The 21,567-nt window shown below is 55.3% G+C and overlaps 1 protein-coding gene across 1 annotated transcript; it reads right to left on the bottom strand.

Annotated features, from left to right (window-relative positions):
• Nucleotides 1-3,434: 3,434 nt before the first annotated feature.
• Nucleotides 3,435-17,868, bottom strand: LOC120923018 (BTB/POZ domain-containing protein 19-like; the record flags this gene model as incomplete). The annotated part of the gene is made up of 3 exons (XM_040334881.1): nucleotides 17,679-17,868; nucleotides 10,670-10,889; nucleotides 3,435-3,488 (listed from the first exon to the last, which is right to left on the bottom strand). Coding segments are annotated over exons 1-3 (369 nt in total), but the record flags the coding sequence as incomplete, so codon positions are not given.
• Between the last annotated feature and the right edge of the window lie 3,699 nt (nucleotides 17,869-21,567).

The raw sequence follows: 21,567 nt of genomic DNA, 5'->3' as shown, positions 1-21,567 counted from the left end.
CCTGTCTCTCTGCATTGCTGACAACTGTCCTGGATGTGCAGCTGCGGTACATTCTACATACATGTTCCTGTGTCCGGCCCGCTGCCCGTCCGGTACAGCCCAGACCCGTCCGGTACACTCCTGACCCGTCCGGTACACTGCAGACCCGTCCGGTACACCCCAGACCCGTCCGGTACACTCCAGACCCGTCCGGTACACCCCAGACCCGTCCGGTACACCCCAGACCCGTCCGGTACACCTCACACCCGTCCGGTACACCCCAGACCCGTCCCGTACACTCCAGACCCGTCCGGTACACCCCAGACCCGTCCGGTACACTCCAGACCCGTCCGGTACACCTCACACCCGTCCGGTACACCCCAGACCCGTCCGGTACACCTCACACCCGTCCCGTACACTCCAAACCCGTCCGGTACACCCCAGACACGTCCGGTAAACCCCAGACCCTCCAGACCCGACCGGTACACTCCAGACCCGTCCGGTAAACCCCAGACCCTCCAGACCCGTCCGGTACACTCCAGTCCCGTCCGGTACACTCCAGACCCGTCCGGTAAACCCCAGACCCTCCAGACCCGTCCGGTACACTCCAGTCCCGTCCGGTACACCCCAGACCCGTCCGGTACACTCCAGACCCGTCCGGTAAACCCCAGACCCTCCAGACCCGTCCGGTACACTCCAGACCCGTCCGGTACACTCCAGACCCGTCCGGTACACCCCAGACCCGTCCGGTACACTCCAGACCCGTCCGGTACACTCCAGACCCGTCCGGTACACCCCAGACCCGTCCGGTACACTCCAGACCCGTCCGGTACACCCCAGACCCGTCCGGTACACTCCAGACCCGTCCGGTACACTCCAGACCCGTCCGGTACACCCCAGACCCGTCCGGTACACTCCAGACCCGTCCGGTACACTCCAGACCCGTCCGGTACACCCCAGACCCGTCCGGTACACTCCAGACCCGTCCGGTACACCCCAGACCCGTCCGGTACACCCCAGACCCGTCCGGTACACTCCAGACCCGTCCGGTACACCCCAGACCCGTCCGGTACACCCCAGACCCGTCCGGTACACCCCAGACCCGTCCGGTACACCCCAGTCTGATGAAAACGGTCCATCGGACGAAGCGATCGTGTGTACGGGGCGTTATTCATTTTATCCTCACAGGGGCCAAGGCATGGAAACCCCCCTTTCCTTCCGATGTCATTGGGAGAGTCTCGGGGATAATGACTCAGGAGAAACTGTCCAGTGTTCTACATAACGCCGCCGGGAAATGTGGGAAAATACGGGAACCACGGGCTCATTCTATTGGACGGATCTCCATTCTCCCCGGACTCCATGGAGCGAGGCGACGCGTCTCTCTACCAGGGGCCCCATAATCTTCTATTGCCCGGGGGCCCCATGAGTTGTCAGTCCGCCCCTGGTCTCTACTCCTCCCTTTTCTCTCTTTAGGGATCCAATCTACAGCTTTATCCTTTTATTATATTCATGTGGGGGATGGGAGGTCCTCTCTTCGGGGCGGAGCTTGATCCCTATAGGGGTGCGGTGGAGAGATCGGGATGTCCGGCCCTCATATGGAGGCATTTCAGGGGCCAATTATTTAATGCTTATGCTCCCCTAATCAATATTCCGTATTTATCCGCGTATAACACGCACCCCGAGCTTACAAGGGAAAAAAACTTACATTTTAAATGCCCATCAGTGCATCCTCATCAGTGCCCATCAGTGCAGCCTCATCAGTGCCCATCAGTGCAGCCTCATCAGTGCCCATCAGTGCAGCCTCATCAGTGTCCATCAGTGCAGCCTCATCAGTGTCCATCAGTGCAGCCTCATCAGTGCCCATCTGCACCTTGCCGAAAATATTACATAAAGGGGAGCGCCGCACAGGAAACGGGGGGGGGGGGGGGCGGGTTGCGTGATTACATGACGGAGGAGTCACGGGAAGCGGCTCCGAGGAATGTGGCACATCGGGTGTCATAGAGGGCGGACCGGCGTCACAGCACCGCCACAGATTCTCCGACTCCCACTGTGCTGAGTGACCCCTGACCTCAGAGTGGGGCGGAGCTGGGAACACTCTGTGTGTGGTCCCTCCCACTTGCTATGGAATGTCTGGTGCTGAGCCTTCCATAGAGACAGAAACTGACACTTTCCACTGCTAGATACTCAGCAAGACACGGGCGGGACCGCCATCAGGGGGGTACAGGGGGGGCCGCCATCAGGGGGGTACAGGGGGGGGCCGCCATTGGGGGGGTACAGGCGGGGCCGCCATCAGGGGGGTACAGGGGGGGCCGCCATCAGGGGGGTACAGGGGGGGCCGCCATCAGGGGGGTACAGGCGGTGCCGCCATCGGGGGGTACAGGGGGGGCCGCCATTGGGGGGGTACAGGCGGGGCCGCCATCAGGGGGGTACAGGGGGGGCCGCCATCAGGGGGGTACAGGGGGGCCGCCATCAGGGGGGTACAGGCGGGGCCGCCATTGGGGGGGTACAGGCGGGGCCGCCATCGGGGGGGGGTACAGGCAGGGCACCTGGAAGGGCCCCAGATGGCAACCCCCCTTTTTTTTATATTTTTTTTGTTTGTCAGCACCCGAAGCCCTCTGACCTCAATTTGTGGCGGCACCCCTCCCCCCCGCTTCTCAATTGGAGGTGGCAGCACCCCTCTTCTCTGCTCCAGGGCCCCCATAACTCACACAATATTGGGAGATCGATCGGTTGTCTGATTTCCTCCGTCGCTCTTACAGTGAAGAATCCTTCCTGCAGATGGAGATTAAACCTCTTCCCCCTCCCCCGCAGAGTCTCCCTGACCTCCTATAGGATATGAGGGGAGGACCCCCCCCCCCCGTCTGATGATGGGACGCGTCGGATATAAGGAGTGATGACAGCGAGGAATTCTCACACCCCTCCGCCGGCATGCTAGGAATTCCCTTTGTTAGACCGCATGCCTCCTATGAGATCCCCGACACAGCTGAGCCAACCAGCCTGCCACTGACAGATGCAACCCCCTCCCCCCCCCATAGTATAATATGCTCATGCAGGAGCAGAGCAGGGAAAACACACATTACTGGAGGAGCTGAGATCTCCAATTCTGAGGACTCAGGGGGGGGGGGGGATTTGTGGTAGGAGAGGTGATATGATAGGGGGGGGGGGGTCTGTGGTAGGAGAGGTGATATGATAGAGGGGGGGGGTGTCTGTGCTTTGGGGATTGGAGGAGAGAGGATTTGTGCTGGGAGGGGGAGTCGCAGCGGGGGGGGGGGGCAGATTTGCCCTGGGGGGGGGGGTTTATCCTTAGAGGGTAAGCATGCAGATTGGTGCTCATTTAAAATAAAAAAAATGGGGGGGTTTGGATCTCTGCTGACACATAATTCTTGTACATCTTAGGGGGGGGGGCAGTTCGGGGGGGAGGGGCAGTTTGGTACATTCCCTCAGATCTGTTTTACCTTTCGCAGCTCATCCAGACCGTATTCCACCGCCGACGTCAGAACTTCCAGAGCCTGCGGGGAGGAAAACATGGATTCTGGTTACATAAATATACATTATATATACCGTCCCTCAATAATCACACGCTTTCTTGGTCATACTTCTTTCGGGGGTCACAGGGGCGCACTTACTTCAGCTCTTTTGTGACCCAGAATCAGCCGACAGCGAGCAAGTCCACTGACAGCTGATGGCACAGAGCCGCACCCGGCTATGGAAGGATCCCGACAATAATGTCAGGATCCTCCCAGATGTCCTGATCAATAGCTGGCTCCGCCTCTCAGTACGCTGCTCCCGCCCCTCTCCAGGAGGTAAGTGTGCAGCGGGTTGTTGTTGTTTTTCGGTCCGTACTTCTCCTTTAAATAATTCAGAGATCTTTATGTCTCTACATTACAACATGTGTGGCTCCTCCCCTTCAGTCTTGCACAGGTGTACCGGCTCCTCCCCTTCAGTCTTGCACAGGTGTACCGGCTCCTCCCCTTCAGTCTTGCACAGGTGTAGCGGCTCCTCCTCCTTCAGTCTTCAACAGGTGTAATGGCTCCTCCTCCTTCAGTCTTGCACAGGTGTATCGGCTCCTCCCCCCTCAGTCTTCCACAGGTGTACCGGCTCCTCCCCTTCAGTCTTCAACAGGTGTAATGGCTCCTCCTCCTTCAGTCTTGCACAGGTGTATCGGCTCCTCCCCCCTCAGTCTTGCACAGGTGTAGTGGCTCCTCTCCTTCAGTCTTGCACAGGTGTATCAGCTCCTCCCCTTCAGTCTTGTACAGGTGTAGTGGCTCCTCTCCTTCAGTCTTGCACAGGTGTATCAGCTCCTCCCCTTCAGTCTTGTACAGGTGTAGTGGCTCCTCCCCTTCAGTCTTGTACAGGTGTATTGGCTCCTCCCCTTCAGTCTTGTACAGGTGTAGTGGCTCCTCCCCTTCAGTCTTGCACAGGTGTATCGGCTCCTCCCCTTCAGTCTTGTACAGGTGTAGTGGCTCCTCCCCTTCAGTCTTGTACAGGTGTATCGGCTCCTCCCCTCTTCAGTCTTGCACAGGTGTAGCGGCTCCTCCTCCTTCAGTCTTGCACAGGTGTAGCGGCTCCTCCCCTTCAGTCTTGCAAAGGTGTAGCGGCTCCTCCCCTTCAGTCTTGCACAGGTGTAGCGGCTCCTCCCCTTCAGTCTTGCACAGGTGTACCGGCTCCTCCCCCTTCAGTCTTGCACAGGTGTAGTGGCTCCTCCCCTTCAGTCTTGCACAGGTGTAGTGGCTCCTCCCCTCCAGTCTTGCACAGGTGTACCGGCTCCTCCCCCTTCAGTCTTGCACAGGTGTACCGGCTCCTCCCCTTCAGTCTTGCACAGGTGTAGCGGCTCCTCCTCCTTCAGTCTTCAACAGGTGTAATGGCTCCTCCTCCTTCAGTCTTGCACAGGTGTATCGGCTCCTCCCCCCTCAGTCTTCCACAGGTGTACCGGCTCCTCCCCTTCAGTCTTCAACAGGTGTAATGGCTCCTCCTCCTTCAGTCTTGCACAGGTGTATCGGCTCCTCCCCCCTCAGTCTTGCACAGGTGTAGTGGCTCCTCTCCTTCAGTCTTGCACAGGTGTATCAGCTCCTCCCCTTCAGTCTTGTACAGGTGTATCGGCTCCTCCCCTTCAGTCTTGTACAGGTGTAGTGGCTCCTCCCCTTCAGTCTTGCACAGGTGTATCGGCTCCTCCCCTTCAGTCTTGTACAGGTGTAGTGGCTCCTCCCCTTCAGTCTTGTACAGGTGTATCGGCTCCTCCCCTCTTCAGTCTTGCACAGGTGTAGCGGCTCCTCCTCCTTCAGTCTTGCACAGGTGTAGCGGCTCCTCCCCTTCAGTCTTGCAAAGGTGTAGCGGCTCCTCCCCTTCAGTCTTGCACAGGTGTAGCGGCTCCTCCCCTTCAGTCTTGCACAGGTGTACCGGCTCCTCCCCCTTCAGTCTTGCACAGGTGTAGTGGCTCCTCCCCTTCAGTCTTGCACAGGTGTAGTGGCTCCTCCCCTCCAGTCTTGCACAGGTGTACCGGCTCCTCCCCCTTCAGTCTTGCACAGGTGTAGCGGCTCCTCCCCTTCAGTCTTGCACAGGTGTAGCGGCTCCTCCCCTTCAGTCTTGCACAGGTGTAGCGGCTCCTCCCCTTCTGTCTTGCACAGGTGTACAGGCTCCTCCCCTCCTCAGTCTTGCACAGGTGTAGCGGCTCCTCCCCTTCTGTCTTGCACAGGTGTACAGGCTCCTCCCCTCCAGTCTTGCACAGGTGTATTGGCTCCTCCCCTCCAGTCTTGCACAGGTGTAGCGGCTCCTCCTCCTTTAGTCTTGCACAGGTAGAACCCCGCCCCATTTCCTGGCTGGAGGACGTCCAGCATCATCTACAACTTGGTTCCCCAACCTGACCCCACCCCTTTCATTCATTGGATTTCAGTTCTTCCAATCACGGAGGCTCAGAGTCTTATGTGGGCGGTCTGAATGCAAATACAAACGCCCACTCCTTCAGACTGACACCCATCAAAGTATTTTGATATTTGCATAACCCCTCCCACTGTTTGCATCGTGACTGAGGATAGGGGCTGGGTTGTTTTCAGGAATCTATGTACAGCCCCCTGCCAGGCCCCTCCCACCAGGATCTGCCTGCATTGCATAGAGATGCACAGAGACCCGGTGATGACATCATAAAAATGGAAACAAGTGTCCCGGGAATGGATGCCAAAGAATTTCAATGGTGGATAGACAAGGGGATTTACAGAATCGGGGACTTTTTCTCTAAGTTATAATGCGATGGTATCTGGTACCTAGTAGGGTGGCGGCGATCTTCCCGACCGCCTCACCGCTATGCTTTAGGGAATGTCAAGCCCAGGGCTCCATGCTACATATTTGGTGGGAGTGTCCAAAAATTAGAGGATTTTGGAATAAAATCTTTCACCTCCTCAGAAAAGTAACGGGCTTCCCGGTGGTGAAGTCCCCCAGGGATGGACTGGCCATTGGGACTACAGGGAGTTTCCCGGTGGGCCGATGGCTCAGTGGGCTGGCTTCAGTGACAGTGGACCGCCGCCCCCCCTCCGCTCCTCTGTCTCTCCCTTTCCGCAGCGCTCACCTCCTCTCCCTCCCCGCAGCACTCACCTCCTCTCCCTTCCCGCAGCGCTCACCTCCTCTCCCTCCCCGCAGCGCTCACCTCCTCTCCCTTCCCGCAGCACTCACCTCCTCTCCCTTCCCGCAGCACTCACCTCCTCTCCCTCCCCGCAGCACTCACCTCCTCTCCCTTCCCGCAGCGCTCACCTCCTCTCCCTTCCCGCAGCACTCACCTCCTCTCCCTTCCCGCAGCACTCACCTCCTCTCCCTCCCCGCAGCACTCACCTCCTCTCCCTCCCCGCAGCACTCACCTCCTCTCCCTTCCCGCAGCGCTCACCTCCTCTCCCTTCCCGCAGCACTCACCTCCTCTCCCTTCCCGCAGCACTCACCTCCTCTCCCTCCCCGCAGCGCTCACCTGGGGGGGACAAAGAAGCAGGGGGAGGAGCAGGGAGGACGACAGAGGAGCATGGGGGAGGGGACAGACAGCTGACTCAACAGCTATGGCCTGGGAGTTTCTCACTTCTGCCTAATCTTGTCCCATAAGGGGGGGGGCACCAAACTGATTCTTTGCCCCGGGTGAAATAATGTCTAGCTTCCCCACTGGTACTGCCTATAAGAGTACCAGTACCAGCCATTCTACTCTAATAAAGTAGAACGGCTAGTGGCTGGTGAAGGGGGAGAGGGGGAGAGGGGGCTTGGGTGGCCGGGGGGGGGGGGGGGGGTGCGGGAGTTGTCCGGCCGCCATGGGAGAGACCTGTCAAAGTGGGCCGGTCTGGATGAAGTCCAGGGCCAAATTTTTGTCCCAGTCCAGCCCTGAAGTCCCCTCAGATAGCGTTGCTTGGAGTCCGCATCCCACAAGCCCCCAAAATTACTCAAAAACTGATTGATTTTATGCTCTTAGGGGCAAAAACTACTTTGGCCGAGGCATGGAAACAACCTACGGTATCTGTCTCGGCGGCCCAGAGGAAAATATCTTGGATCATGAACCAAGAGAAAATGATTAGCTCAATTCTAAACACAATGGGCCAGATTCACGTGGCACAGCGGATCTATAGATCCGCTCGATCTACGTGATTTAAGATCCGCTCCCGCAAGTTTAGGAGGCAAGTGGCTAATTCACAAACCACTTACCTCCAAACTTGCGGCGGCGGATCCTAAATCCCCCGGCGGAATTCAAATTCCGTGGCTAGGGGAGTGTCCTATTTAAATCAGGCGCGTTCCCGCGCCGATTTCAATGCGCATGCGTCGTCCGGGGGAATTTTCCCGGCGTGCATTGCTCCAACTGACGTCACTAGGACGTCAGTGGTTGCGACGTGAGCGGGACTTGCGACGCGCGTGTGTTCGTGAATCGGCGTACGCAAACGACGTAGGAAAATTCAAATTCGACGCGGGAACGCCGGCTATACTTAACATTGGCTGCGCCTGATAAAAACAGGGGTAAGTATACGACGGAAAACCGCTACGGAAACGACGTAAGAACACTGCGACGGGTCCGCGTACGTTCGTGAATTTGCGTATCTCGCTGATTTACATATTATTTATCGTAAATCAGCGGGAACGCCCCCGGCGCCATTTTAAATGGAAAAAAAGATCCGACAGTGTAACACAGTGTAACACTGTCGGATCTCAGCCCTATCTATGTGTATCTGGTTCTATGAATGAGGCGCATAGATAGGACCAGTGTAAGTCAGAGATACGATGGGGGATCAGAGATATCAGGAGATAATACACCGGAGTATCTCTACGTGAATCTGGCCCATAGAATCTATTTGAGGCGATTTGGGAGCCCTGGGCTAGACATATTGGTATTTCCCTCACGCTGGAACCTTAGGCGAATTCTACAGTTGTTTACAGTCTGTAGCTGGCAATATCCTTCTTTCTTCTCCTTTTCTGCTCCTATATCTTTTCTTTTTTTTATATATATATTATTTGTTTCTGTTGTTCTCACTAATACAACGTTTGATAGCAGTCACTGTACCTCGGTCTGCTTTAGCTAGAACTTGATGCTCATACACCTCTAGGACCACAGGAGCTTCTGTATGCCTCGGTAGGTATCGTTAGGATTCTCCGAGGAGGAAAGAACTACTAGATCCTAGTATTAGGCCCCGTACACACGAGAGGATTTATCCGCGAATACGGTCCAGCGGACCGTTTCCACGGATAAATCCTCTCAAAGATTTCCGCAGATTTCGATGCGATGGAGTGTACACACCATCGCATTGAAATCCGCGCGGAAATCCTCTGCCGATGACGTGTCGCGCCGTCGCCGCGATTATGACGCGGCGACGGGCGCGACGCTGTCATATAAGGAATTCCACGCATGCGTCGAATCATTACGACGCATGCGGGGAATCCCTTTGGACGAATGGATCCGGTGAGTCTGTACAGACGAGCGGATCCATCCGTTGGAATGGATTCCAGCAGATGGATTTGTTGTGCAGCACAGCAAATATTCGATCTGCTGAAATCCATCCCAGGGGAGATTTCTCCGCGGAAACAGATCCGCTGGCGTGTACACACCATAGGATCTATCCGCTGAAACCCATTTGCTGGGATTTATCTGCGGATGGATTCTATCGTGTGTATGGGGCCTTAATCTCCTCACTTTAGAGCTCGCAACCGACTCTGGAGGTTTCTGTTATTCTGGAGCCGCGAGATAAGTTCTGTATTTAAAGCGGTAGTTCACCCCCCCCCCGACACATTTTACCATCGAGACAGGCATTGTAGCGCGAGCTACAGTATGCCTGTCCCGATTTTTTTAACCCCGGACTCACCTTGCAATCGGAGATCGTATTTTTCGGCTCCCGCGGGGAATGGGCGTGCCTATGGAGAGGGAGGATGATTGACGGCCGGCCCTGGCACGTCACTCTCCCCGAAGACAGCCGGAGTAGGTCTCGGCTCTTCACGGCGCCTGCGCACAGGCTATGCGCACGCGTCGTGAAGAGCCAAGCCTATTTCGGCTATTTCCGGAGAAGCGTGACGCGCCAGAGCCGGCCGTCAATCATCCTCCGTCTCCATAGGCACGCCCATTCCCCGGTATCTTCAATCTACGATTACACAGTGAGTACGGGGGTAAAAAATTCGGGACAGGCATACTGTCGCTCGCGCTACAATGCCTGATTTTATGGTAAAATAAAAAAAAATAAAAAAAATTTCGTCGATAGGGTGAACCCCCGCTTTAAGAATGTATCTCCTGAATTTATCGAATTAGCCTGTATCCCCTATAAGTGCACTTGTAGGGGATACCTGCTTTTATGTAATTGTTAGCATACGAAGTGGGTGGGTGACCTGGTTTTTTTTCCTCTAAAGATGGTCGTTTATCTGACATGAATACTTTGACAAGCATTGTACGTATTTAATACTGGCCCCAGAATGTGCTGGCGGCAATAACGTGTACTGCTCTTCAATAAATTTATTTTAAACTGAAAAAAAAAAAAAAAATCGAAACAAGGACCCCTCCCCCTTTACTGAATGAAGGGCTTCACCACGTCGGGTATGTTGCGCTTATATCCCAGGAGGCGGGGCCAATGACATGCAAGAGGAGGCGGGGCCGATGACATGCAAGAGGAGGCGGGGCCGATGACATGCAAGAGGAGGCGGGGCCGATGACATGCAAGAGGAGGCGGGGCCGATGACATGCAAGAGGAGGCGGGGCCGATGACATGCAAGAGGAGGCGGGGCCGATGACATGCACAAGGAGGCGGGGCCAATGACATGTAAGAGGAGGCGGGGCCAATGACATGCACAAGGAGGCGGGGCCAATGACATGTAAGAGGAGGCGGGGCCGATGACATGCAAGAGGAGGCGGGGCCGATGACATGCAAGAGGAGGCGGGGCTGGATAATTTATATATAAAGGTAAATAATGAAAAGTAAAGCTTCCTGTGTGCGGGGGAGGGGGGGTGAAGATTTACGTTGGTGGGGGATGGGGGGGGGGGGGGGCATATCAGATGTTACATACGATCAATCTAATCAATCCTTTATCTATAATCAATTACAAACCACAAGTCAAAGTCTCGAAGGCCCGAAACACGTTGGGGGCAATTTATTGGGTAAACCTTTGTAGAAGCTCCGCCCCCCTCCTCTCACATGTGGAATTTATTGGATAGACATTTGTAGAAGCTCCCCCCCCCTCCTCTCACATGATTGGTACTCACGATGCGTCGGGTGAGGGTCACATGGTTGGTGTAGATGAATTCTATGACAGCCAGGAAGACGGCGGGCGCGGTGTCGGCCAGAACCAAGGGGACCTGCGGGGACAGCGCAGTCTGCATCTGATGGCTGAACATCCTCTGAAAGACGGGACATCGGCACGCCAGGATACAGCGATGGGCGTGGATCACCTGCCGCTCCTCCCCCACCACGAAGGAGACGTCACTGAAATACAAGAAAGACCCCCTTACTACAGGACCGCACACTACAGGACCGCACATCTCCCCGCACTACAGGACCGCACATCCCCCCCTTACTACAGGACCGCACACTACAGGACCGCACATCTCCCCCCCGCACTACAGGACCGCACACTACATGACCGCACATTTCCCGCCGCACTACAGGACCGCACATTTCCCCCCCGCACTACAGGACCGCACATTTCCCCCCGCACTACAGGACCACACATCCCCCCCCGCACTACAGGACCGCACATTTCCCCCCCGCACTACAGGACCGCACATTTCCCCCCCGCACTACAGGACCGCACATTTCCCCCCGCACTACAGGACCACACATCTCCCCCACACTACAGGACCGCACATCCCCCCCCGCACTACAGGACCGCACATTTCCCCCCCGCACTACAGGACCACACATCCCCCCCCGCACTACAGGACCGCACATCTCCCCCCGCACTACAGGACCGCACAAATACCGTCCATGTGATTCACATGACACAGATCTTCAATACGTTTGTAGAGAGATATCACTATTACTATTACTGATGATATTTTATTTGTTTTGCCATTTTTTCTACAAAAATAAAAATTCTCACCGGAATATTTCTCCCCCCACAGGACAGATAAATAAATAGCAATATCCAGCCGGCGTGTACAATTGCTTTTGTTTTTTTATTTATTGTGTCCTATCACTGCACTGGACTCAGCACTTTATTGGATACGTTATTTAAATAATTTTTTTTTACCAAGTTTAAGGGGTTAATTATTTTGTGTCATCGCGTATTTAGACCAGCGCAGTAACAACATTCTCCTGCTTCTACCTCTTTGAAGGTTTACACAGAACTGCAGCAGGTCAATATACTTTACAAGCACCACATTCTAACCTTCGGCATCAGACGTTCCTGACGCCCAGACACTCGGGGGCGAACAATGTACTCGGATGCGGCAAACACTCGGGGCTCCAGCCCCCCAAGCCACGCCCCAACGACGCCCCTGGAGCCGGCTTACATTCTTCATCCTCACCGGGCCCCACTCGGCTGCTGGCCCCATAGCGCCCGCGTAGTTCCGCCACTGACAGAGGGGTAAATGGGCCCTGAGGGCTCCTTCATTATTGTTATCTGCAGCCTTGGATCCATAGAACTTGCATTTAATAATCAATGACTATCCCTCAGATTGTGAGGAAAGTCCGTTCCAGAAACATGCTTGTAATCCAAAGCGCTTGTATATCAAAGCATTTTTGTTACAGAGTATAAAAGAGAAGAGAAGCTCCGCCTCTAAGTGTAGCAATAAGATGCTAAATGTTGTCCCTTCATTACATGTAACCATATTGCTACACTTAGAGGCGGAGCCTCTCTTCTCTTTTATACTCAGGTGTGACATGACACTGCTCTTATATCAAGACATCGCTTGTACATCAAGACATCACTTGTATATCAAGACATCGCTTGTATATCAAGACATCGCTTGTATATCGAGACATCGCTTGTATATCAAGACATCGCTTGTATAGCAAGACATCGCTTGTACATCAAGACATCGCTTGTATACCAAGACATCGCTTGTATATCAAGACATCGCTTGTATATCAAGACATCGCTTGTATACCAAGACATCGCTTGTATATCAAGACATCGCTTGTATACCAAGACATCGCTTGTATATCAAGACATCGCTTGTACATCAAGACATCGCTTGTATATCAAGACATCACTTGTACATCAAGACATCGCTTGTACATCAAGACATCGCTTGTACATCAAGACATCGCTTGTATATCAAGTTATCGCTTGTATATCAAGACATCGCTTGTATATCAAGACATCGCTTGTATACCAAGACATCGCTTGTATATCAAGTCATCGCTTGTACATCAAGACATCGCTTGGTGACCCCCCTGTCCTGCCCCCCCCCGGAGGAAGGTGACCCCCCCGGAGGAAGGTGACCCCCTGTCCTGCCCCCCCCGGAGGAAGGTGACCCCCTGTCCTGCCCCCCCCCGGAGGAAGGTGACCCCCTGTCCTGCCCCCCCCCGGAGGAAGGTGACCCCCTGTACTGCCCCCCCCGGAGGAAGGTGACCCCCTGTCCTGCCCCCCCCCCCCCCGGAGGAAGGTGACCCCCCAGAGGAAGGTGACCCCTCGGGAGGAAGGTGACCCCTCGGGAGGAAGGTGACCCCCCAGAGGAAGGTGACCCCTCGGGAGGAAGGTGACCCCTCGGGAGGAAGGTGATCCCCCTGGAGGAAAGTGAACCCCCCCGGAGGAAGGTGACCCCCCTGTCCTGCCCCCCCCCGGAGGAAGGTGACCCCCCGGAGGAAGGTGACCCCCCCGGAGGAAGGTGACCCCCTGTCCTGCCCCCCCCTCACTGAGAATGCAGCCTATCCAATCACTAGAGAGCGATGACATCACTGAGAATGCAGCCTATCCAATCACTAGAGAGCGGTGACATCACTGAGAGTGCAGCCTATCCAATCACTAGAGAGCGGTGACATCACTGAGAATGCAGCCTATCCAATCACTAGAGAGCGGTGACATCACTGAGAGTGCAGCCTATCCAATCACTAGAGAGCGGTGACATCACTGAGAATGCAGCCTATCCAATCACTAGAGAGCGGTGACATCACTGAGAGAGCAGCCTATCCAATCACTAGAGAGCGGTGACATCACTGAGAATGCAGCCTATCCAATCACTAGAGAGCGATGACATCACTGAGAGAGCAGCCTATCCAATCACTAGAGAGCGATGACATCACTGAGAATGCAGCCTATCCAATCACTAGAGAGCGGTGACATCACTGAGAATGCAGCCTATCCAATCACTAGAGAGCGGTGACATCACTGAGAATGCAGCCTATCCAATCACTAGAGAGCGATGACATCACTGAGAATGCAGCCTATCCAATCACTAGAGAGCGATGACATTACTGAGAGAGCAGCCTATCCAATCACTAGAGAGCGGTGACATCACTGAGAATGCAGCCATGCAGCCTATCCAATCACTAGAGAGCGGTGACCTCACTGAGGATGCAGCCTATCCAATCACTAGAGAGCGGTGACATCACTGAGAATGCAGCCTATCCAATCACTAGAGAGCGGTGACATCACTGAGAATGCAGCCTATCCAATCACTAGAGAGCGATGACATCACTGAGAGAGCAGCCTATCCAATCACTAGAGAGCGGTGACATCACTGAGAGTGCAGCCTATCCAATCACTAGAGAGCGATGACATCACTGAGAATGCAGCCTATCCAATCACTAGAGAGCGGTGACATCACTGAGAATGCAGCCTATCCAATCACTAGAGAGCGGTGACATCACTGAGAATGCAGCGTATCCATTCACTAGAGAGCGGTGACATCACTGAGAATGCAGCCTATCCAATCACTAGAGAGCGATGACATCACTGAGAATGCAGCCTATCCAATCACTAGAGAGCGGTGACATCACTGAGAGTGCAGCCTATCCAATCACTAGAGAGCGATGACATCACTGAGAATGCAGCCTATCCAATCACTAGAGAGCGATGACATCACTGAGAATGCAGCCTATCCAATCACTAGAGAGCGATGACATCACTGAGAATGCAGCCTATCCCTTCACTAGAGAGCGGTGACATCACTGAGAATGCAGCCTATCCAATCACTAGAGAGCGATGACATCACTGAGAATGCAGCCTATCCCTTCACTAGAGAGCGGTGACATCACTGAGAATGCAGCCTATCCAATCACTAGAGAGCGGTGACATCACTGAGAATGCAGCCTATCCAATCACTAGAGAGCGGTGACATCACTGAGAATGCAGCCTATCCATTCACTAGAGAGCGGTGACATCACTGAGAATGCAGTCTATCCAATCACTAGAGAGCGGTGACATCACTGAGAATGCAGCCTATCCAATCACTAGAGAGCGGTGACATCACTGAGAGAGCAGCCTATCCGATCACTAGAGAGCGGTGACATCACCTAGAATGCAGTCTATCCAATCACTAAAGGGCGATGACATCACTGAGAATGCAGCCTATCCAATCACTAGAGAGCGGTGACATCACTGAGAATGCAGCCTATCCAATCACTAGAGAGCGGTGACATCACTGAGAATGCAGCCTATCCAATCACTAGAGAGCGGTGACATCACTGAGAATGAGGCCTATCCAATCACTAGAGAGCGGTGACATCACTGAGAATGCAGCCTATCCAATCACTAGAGAGCGATGACATCACTGAGAATGCAGCCTATCCAATCACTAGAGAGCGATGACATCACTGAGAATGCAGCCTATCCAATCACTAGAGAGCGATGACATCACTGAGAGTGCAGCCTATCCAATCACTAGAGAGCGGTGACATCACTGAGAGCGCAGCCTATCCAATCACTAGAGAGCGATGACATCACTGAGAATGCAGCCTATCCATTCACTAGAGAGCGGTGACATCACTGAGAATGCAGCCTATCCAATCACTAGAGAGCGGTGACATCACTGAGAATGCAGCCTATCCAATCACTAGAGAGCGGTGACATCACTGAGAATGCAGCCTATCCAATCACTAGAGAGCGGTGACATCACTGAGAGTGCAGCCTATCCAATCACTAGAGAGCGGTGACATCACTGAGAATGCAGTCTATCCAATCACTAGAGAGCGATGACATCACTGAGAATGCAGTCTATCCAATCACTAGAGAGCGGTGACATCACTGAGAGTGCAGTCTATCCAATCACTAGAGAGCGATGACATCACTGAGAATGCAGTCTATCCAATCACTAGAGAGCGATGACATCACTGAGAATGCAGCCTATCCAATCACTAGGGAGCGGTGACATCACTGAGAATGCAGTCTATCCAATCACTAGAGAGCGGTGACATCACTGAGAGTGCAGTCTATCCAATCACTAGAGAGCGGTGACATCACTGAGAGTGCAGCCTATCCAATCACTAGAGAGCGGTGACATCACTGAGAGTGCAGCCTATCCAATCACTAGAGAGCGATGACATAATGCGTTTCGTCACCACAGACGTCATCAGGGGGAGTGGCCATAAGACAGTGTAAAGGTCACCACCGTTTACGATATTCCCCTTCCATCGCTCCCACGACAGCTTATCTGACACTCCAACCATCCAACAGACACGATCCATTCCAATTCCCAGAATAAACGAGACAAGCTCCCTTCTCCGAGTCACAATGTATGATTAATGGTATCTCTCAGCTTTTTATACAGGGACAATGAAACTCTCCACCCACACATCACACAATGGGGGGCTTCAATACACCTTCTCTTAGACAATGACATCCAGTTGAGCTAATCATTAGTCATCCCCCAGACGCCCCGTCTCCGCAATTAGAGGAGGTAATTACTACACATTCCACATACAAAACACTGGCCTGGATTCAAGAAGCAATTGCCCCTGGGTAACCATAGTTACACAGCGCAATTACTTACTTGCCCTGGCGTAACAAATGCTCCTGATTCAGGAACCTCGTTACGCCGACTGCAGCCTAAGATATGCGCGGCATAAGGCTCTTATGCCGTCGTATCTTAGGCTGCATTCTTGCGGTGGCCGCTAGGTGGCGTTCCCGTTGTGCTCAGCGTATAGTATGCAAATTGCATACTAACACCGATTCACAACGTTACGCGAGCCCTGCGTACGCAGTTTACGTAGTTTCCGTACGGCGGTTTTCGCGTAAGGCTGCCCCTGCTATTAGCAGGGGCAGCCAATGTTACGTATACCCGTCGTTCCCGCGTCGCGAAATTTGAAATTTACGTCATTTGCGTAAGTGATTTGTGAATGGCGCTGGACGCCATTCACGTACACTTTGAAGCAAATGACGTCCTTGCGACGTCATTTGCCGCAATGCACGTCGGGAAAGTTTCCGGACGGAGCATGCGCCCTACGCTCGGCGCGGGAACGCGCCTAATTTAAATGATTCCCGCCCCCTACGTGATCATTTAAATTGTGCGCGCTTACGCCGGGCATTTTGCCGGCGCGCCCTCGCAATTTACGGAGCTACTGCTCCGTGAATCATGGGCAGCGCAGTAAATTTGCGGGGGCGCAGGGCAAAAACGGTGCCCTGCGCCTCCGTAAAAAATGCGCAAAGGTACCTGAATCCAGCCCTCTGATGTTATCTTTATTACTATTGATTTGTATGTGTTTCTTTTTTTTTCCTTTCTCTCCTGAGAATTTTTTTCTTTTTTAATTTTTTCTTGTTTTGTTTTAATATTCTGCCAAAAAAATATGTGACTCCGCACCGCCTGGACCCTGAAGAAGGGGAACACCCCGAAAGCGTGTCCTGAAAAATTGTATGTTACTGCGAGTAAAAAAAGTATCGCGGACAGAACGCAATTTTCTCCAATTACCTGAAACACAAAGTATCACCAACCACCTCCCTCCTCGTCTCTATGGACCGCGCTTTGTGCTCTGGTCCAACCCACTTGGGGCAGGGGGGGGATTATGGTGTGGGGTTTGGCCCCTCAGGGGTGGGGTTTGGCCCCTCAGTTCCAGTGAAGGGAACTCTTAAGGCGTCGGCATAACAAGACATTTTGGACAATTTCACGCTCCCAACTTTGTGGGAGGAGTTTGGGGACGGCCCCTCCCTGTTCCAACATGACCAGAGCACAAAGCAAGGTCCATAAAGACATGGAGGAGGAGTCTGTGGCGGAGGAACTTGGCTGGCCTGCACAGAGTCCTGACCCCAACCCCATAGAACACCTTTGGGATGAATTAAAGTGAAGACTGCGAGCCAGGCCTTCTCCTCCAACATCATGCGCTCTCCGGACTTACCTGAACTGAGTGTTGTTAATGAGCCCCCTCAGTGCGCTGGGCAGGCTGGTGCTCTTCCCCTGCAGGGGGGGAGGGGCGGAGGGCGCTGTAGCCATAGAAACCTCTCAGAGATCAGAGTGGATCCGATGTGTGAGATCTCATACAACACGCCGATCCATACAACTCCGCCCCCAGCTATTGCCCCAGGCCTTACCCCGGCCTATTGCCCCCTCAGTCTCAGTCCTTACCCCGGCCTATTGCCCCCTCAGTCTCAGTCCTTACCCCGGCCTATTACCCCCTCAGTCCTTACCCCGGCCTATTGCCCCCTCAGTCTCAGTCCTTGTCCCTGTGTGTTGCCCCCTCAGTCCTGTGTATTGCCCCCTCAGTCCTGTGTATTGCCCCCTTAGTCCTGTCTATTGCCACCTCAGTCCCTGTGTGTTGCCCCCTCGGTCCTGTGTATTGCCCCCTCAGTCCTGTGTATTGCCCCCTCGGTCCTGTGTATTGCCCCCTCAGTCCTGTGTATTGCCCCCTCGGTCCTGTGTATTGCCCCCTCAGTCCTGTGTGTTGCCCCCTCAGTCCCTGTGTATTGCCCCCTCGGTCCTGTGTATTGCCCCCTCAGTCCCTGTGTGTTGCCCCCTCGGTCCTGTGTGTTGCCCCCTCAGTCCCTGTGTGTTGCCCCCTCAGTCCTGTGTGTTGCCCCCTCAGTCCTGTGTGTTGCCCCCTCAGTCCTGTGTGTTGCCCCCTCAGTCCTGTGTGTTGCCCCCTCAGTCCTTGTGTGTTGCCCCCTCAGTCCTGTGTATTGCCCCCTCAGTCCTGTGTATTGCCCCCTCGGTCCTGTGTGTTGCCCCCTCGGTCCTGTGTATTGCCCCCTCAGTCCTGTGTGTTGCCCCCTCAGTCCCTGTGTATTGCCCCCTCAGTCCCTGTGTGTTGCCCCCTCAGTCCCTGTGTGTTGCCCCCTTGGTCCTGTGTGTTGCCCCCTCAGTCCCTGTGTGTTGCCCCCTCAGTCCTGTGTATTGCCCCCTCAGTCCTGTGTATTGCCCCCTCAGTCCTGTGTGTTGCCCCCTCAGTCCTGTGTATTGCCCCCTCAGTCCTGTGTATTGCCCCCTCAGTCCTGTGTGTTGCCCCCTCAGTCCTTGTGTGTTGCCCCCTCAGTCCTGTGTATTGCCCCCTCAGTCCTGTGTATTGCCCCCTCGGTCCTGTGTGTTGCCCCCTCAGTCCTGTGTATTGCCCCCTCAGTCCCTGTGTGTTGCCCCCTCAGTCCCTGTGTGTTGCCCCCTCAGTCCTGTGTATTGCCCCCTCAGTCCTGTGTGTTGCCCCCTCAGTCCTGTGTGTTGCCCCCTCAATCCTGTGTATTGCCCCTCAGTCCTGTGTATTGCCCCCTCAGTCCCTGTGTGTTGCCCCCTCAGTCCTGTGTATTGCCCCCTCAGTCCCTGTGTGTTGCCCCCTCAGTCCTGTGTGTTGCCCCCTCAGTCCTGTGTGTTGCCACCTCAGTCCCTGTGTGTTGCCCCCTCGGTCCTGTGTGTTGCCCCCTCAGTCTTGTGTATTGCCCCCTCGGTCCTGTGTATTGCCCCCTCGGTCCTGTGTATTGCCCCCTCAGTCCTGTGTATTGCCCCCTCGGTCCTGTGTGTTGCCCCCTCAGTCCTGTGTGTTGCCCCTCAGTCCTGTGTGTTGCCCCCTCAGTCCCTGTGTGTTGCCCCCTCAGTCCCTGTGTGTTGCCCCCTCGGTCCTGTGTGTTGCCCCCTCAGTCCTGTGTATTGCCCCCTCAGTCCTGTGTATTGCCCCCTCGGTCCTGTGTATTGCCCCCTCAGTCCTGTGTATTGCCCCCTCGGTCCTGTGTGTTGCCCCCTCAGTCCTGTGTGTTGCCCCTCAGTCCTGTGTATTGCCCCCTCAGTCCTGTGTGTTGCCCCCTCAGTCCTGTGTATTGCCCCCTCGGTCCTGTGTGTTGCCCCCTCAGTCCTGTGTGTTGCCCCCTCAGTCCTGTGTGTTGCCCCCTCAGTCCTGTGTGTTGCCCCCTCAGTCCTGTGTATTGCCCCCTTAGTCCTGTGTGTTGCCCCCTCAGTCCTGTGTGTTGCCCCCTCAGTCCTGTGTGTTGCCCCCTCAGTCCTGTGTGTTGCCCCCTCAGTCCAGCTCCTCTCCTGGTTTTCCGGATTCCTTCCTGTAGGAAATTCCTGCAGTGGGTGGGGGAGGGGGGATTCCTTGCAGTGCGGCCTCCCAGCCCCCGCTCCTCCTATTCCCGACACACGGAATAGGAAACTTGGAAATCCTCATTATCTGGCTGTGGGGGGGGGGATCCTCATTATCTGGCTGTGGGGGGGGGGGGATCCTCATTATCTGGCTGTGGGGGGGGGATCCTCATTATCTGGCTGTGGGGGGGGGCCTGCAACCTACAAGGAGAGGGGGTCCTACAAGGAGAGGGGGCCCTACAAGGAGAGGGGGCCCTACAAGGAGAGGGGGCCCTACAAGGAGAGGGGGCCCTACAAGGAGAGGGGGCCCTACAAGGAGAGGGGGCCCTACAAGGAGAGGGGGCCCTACAAGGAGAGGGGGCCCTACAAGGAGAGGGGGCCCTACAAGGAGAGGGGGCCCTACAAGGAGAGGGGGCCCTACAAGGAGAGGGGGCCCTACAAGGAGAGGGGGGCCCTACAAGGAGAGAGGTGCCCTACAAGGAGAGAGGGGTCCCTACAAGGAGAGGGGTCCCTACAAGGAGAGGGGGCCCTACAAGGAGAGGGGCCCTACAAAGAGAGAGGGGTCCCTACAAGGAGAGGGGGCCCTACAAGGAGAGGGGGCCCTACAAGGAGAGGGGGGTCCTACATGGAGAGAGGGGCCCTACAAGGAGAGGGGGCCCTACAAGGAGAGGGGGGTCCTACATGGAGAGAGGGGCCCTACAAGGAGAGGGGGCCCTACAAGGAGAGGGGCCCTACAAAGAGAGAGGGGTCCCTACAAGGAGAGGGGTCCCTACAAGGAGAGGGGGCCCTACAAGGAGAGGGGGCCCTACAAGGAGAGGGGGCCCTACAAGGAGAGAGGGGCCCTACAAGGAGAGGGGGCCCTACAAGGAGAGGGGGGCCCTACAAGGAGAGGGGGCCCTACAAGGAGAGGGGGTCCTACAAGGAGAGGGGCCCTACAAGGAGAGGGGGGCCCTACAAGGAGAGGGGGCCCTACAAGGAGAGGGGGGGCCCTACAAGGAGAGGGGGGGCCCTACAAGGAGAGAGGGGCCCTGCAAGGAGAGAGGGCCCTACAAGGAGAGGGGTCCTACAAGGAGAGGGGGCCCTACAAGGAGAGGGGGTCCTACAAGGAGAGGGGGCCCTACAAGGAGAGGGGGGCCCTACAAGGAGAGAGGGGCCCTACAAGGAGAGAGGGGCCCTGCAAGGAGAGAGGGCCCTACAAGGAGAGGGGTCCTACAAGGAGAGGGGGCCCTACAAGGAGAGGGGGGCCTACAAGGAGAGGGGGTCCCTACAAGGAGAGGGGGGCCCTACAAGGAGAGAGGGGCCCTGCAAGGAGAGGGGGGCCCTACAAGGAGAGGGGGCCCTACAAGGAGAGAGGGGCCCTACATGGAGAGGGGGTCCTACAAGGAGAGGGGTCCTACAAGGAGAGGGGGTCCTACAAGGAGAGGGGGCCCTACAAGGAGAGGGGGCCCTACAAGGAGAGGGGGCCCTACAAGGAGAGGGGGTCCTACAAGGAGAGGGGGTCCCTACAAGGAGAGGGGGTCCCTACAAGGAGAGGGGGTCCCTACAAGGAGAGGGGGCCCTACAAGGAGAGAGGGGCCCTGCAAGGAGAGGGGGGCCCTACAAGGAGAGGGGTCCTACAAGGAGAGGGGCCCTAAAAAGGGGGGGGGGTCCCTACAAGGAGAGGGGGCCCTACAAGGAGAGAGGGGCCCTGCAAGGAGAGAGGGGCCCTGCAAGGAGAGGGGGGCCCT

The sequence above is a fragment of the Rana temporaria genome, unplaced genomic scaffold, assembly GCF_905171775.1.
Source record: "Rana temporaria unplaced genomic scaffold, aRanTem1.1, whole genome shotgun sequence".
In the NCBI taxonomy this organism is placed as follows: domain Eukaryota; kingdom Metazoa; phylum Chordata; class Amphibia; order Anura; family Ranidae; genus Rana; species Rana temporaria.
This window is presented reverse-complemented; position numbering and strand designations above follow the sequence as displayed.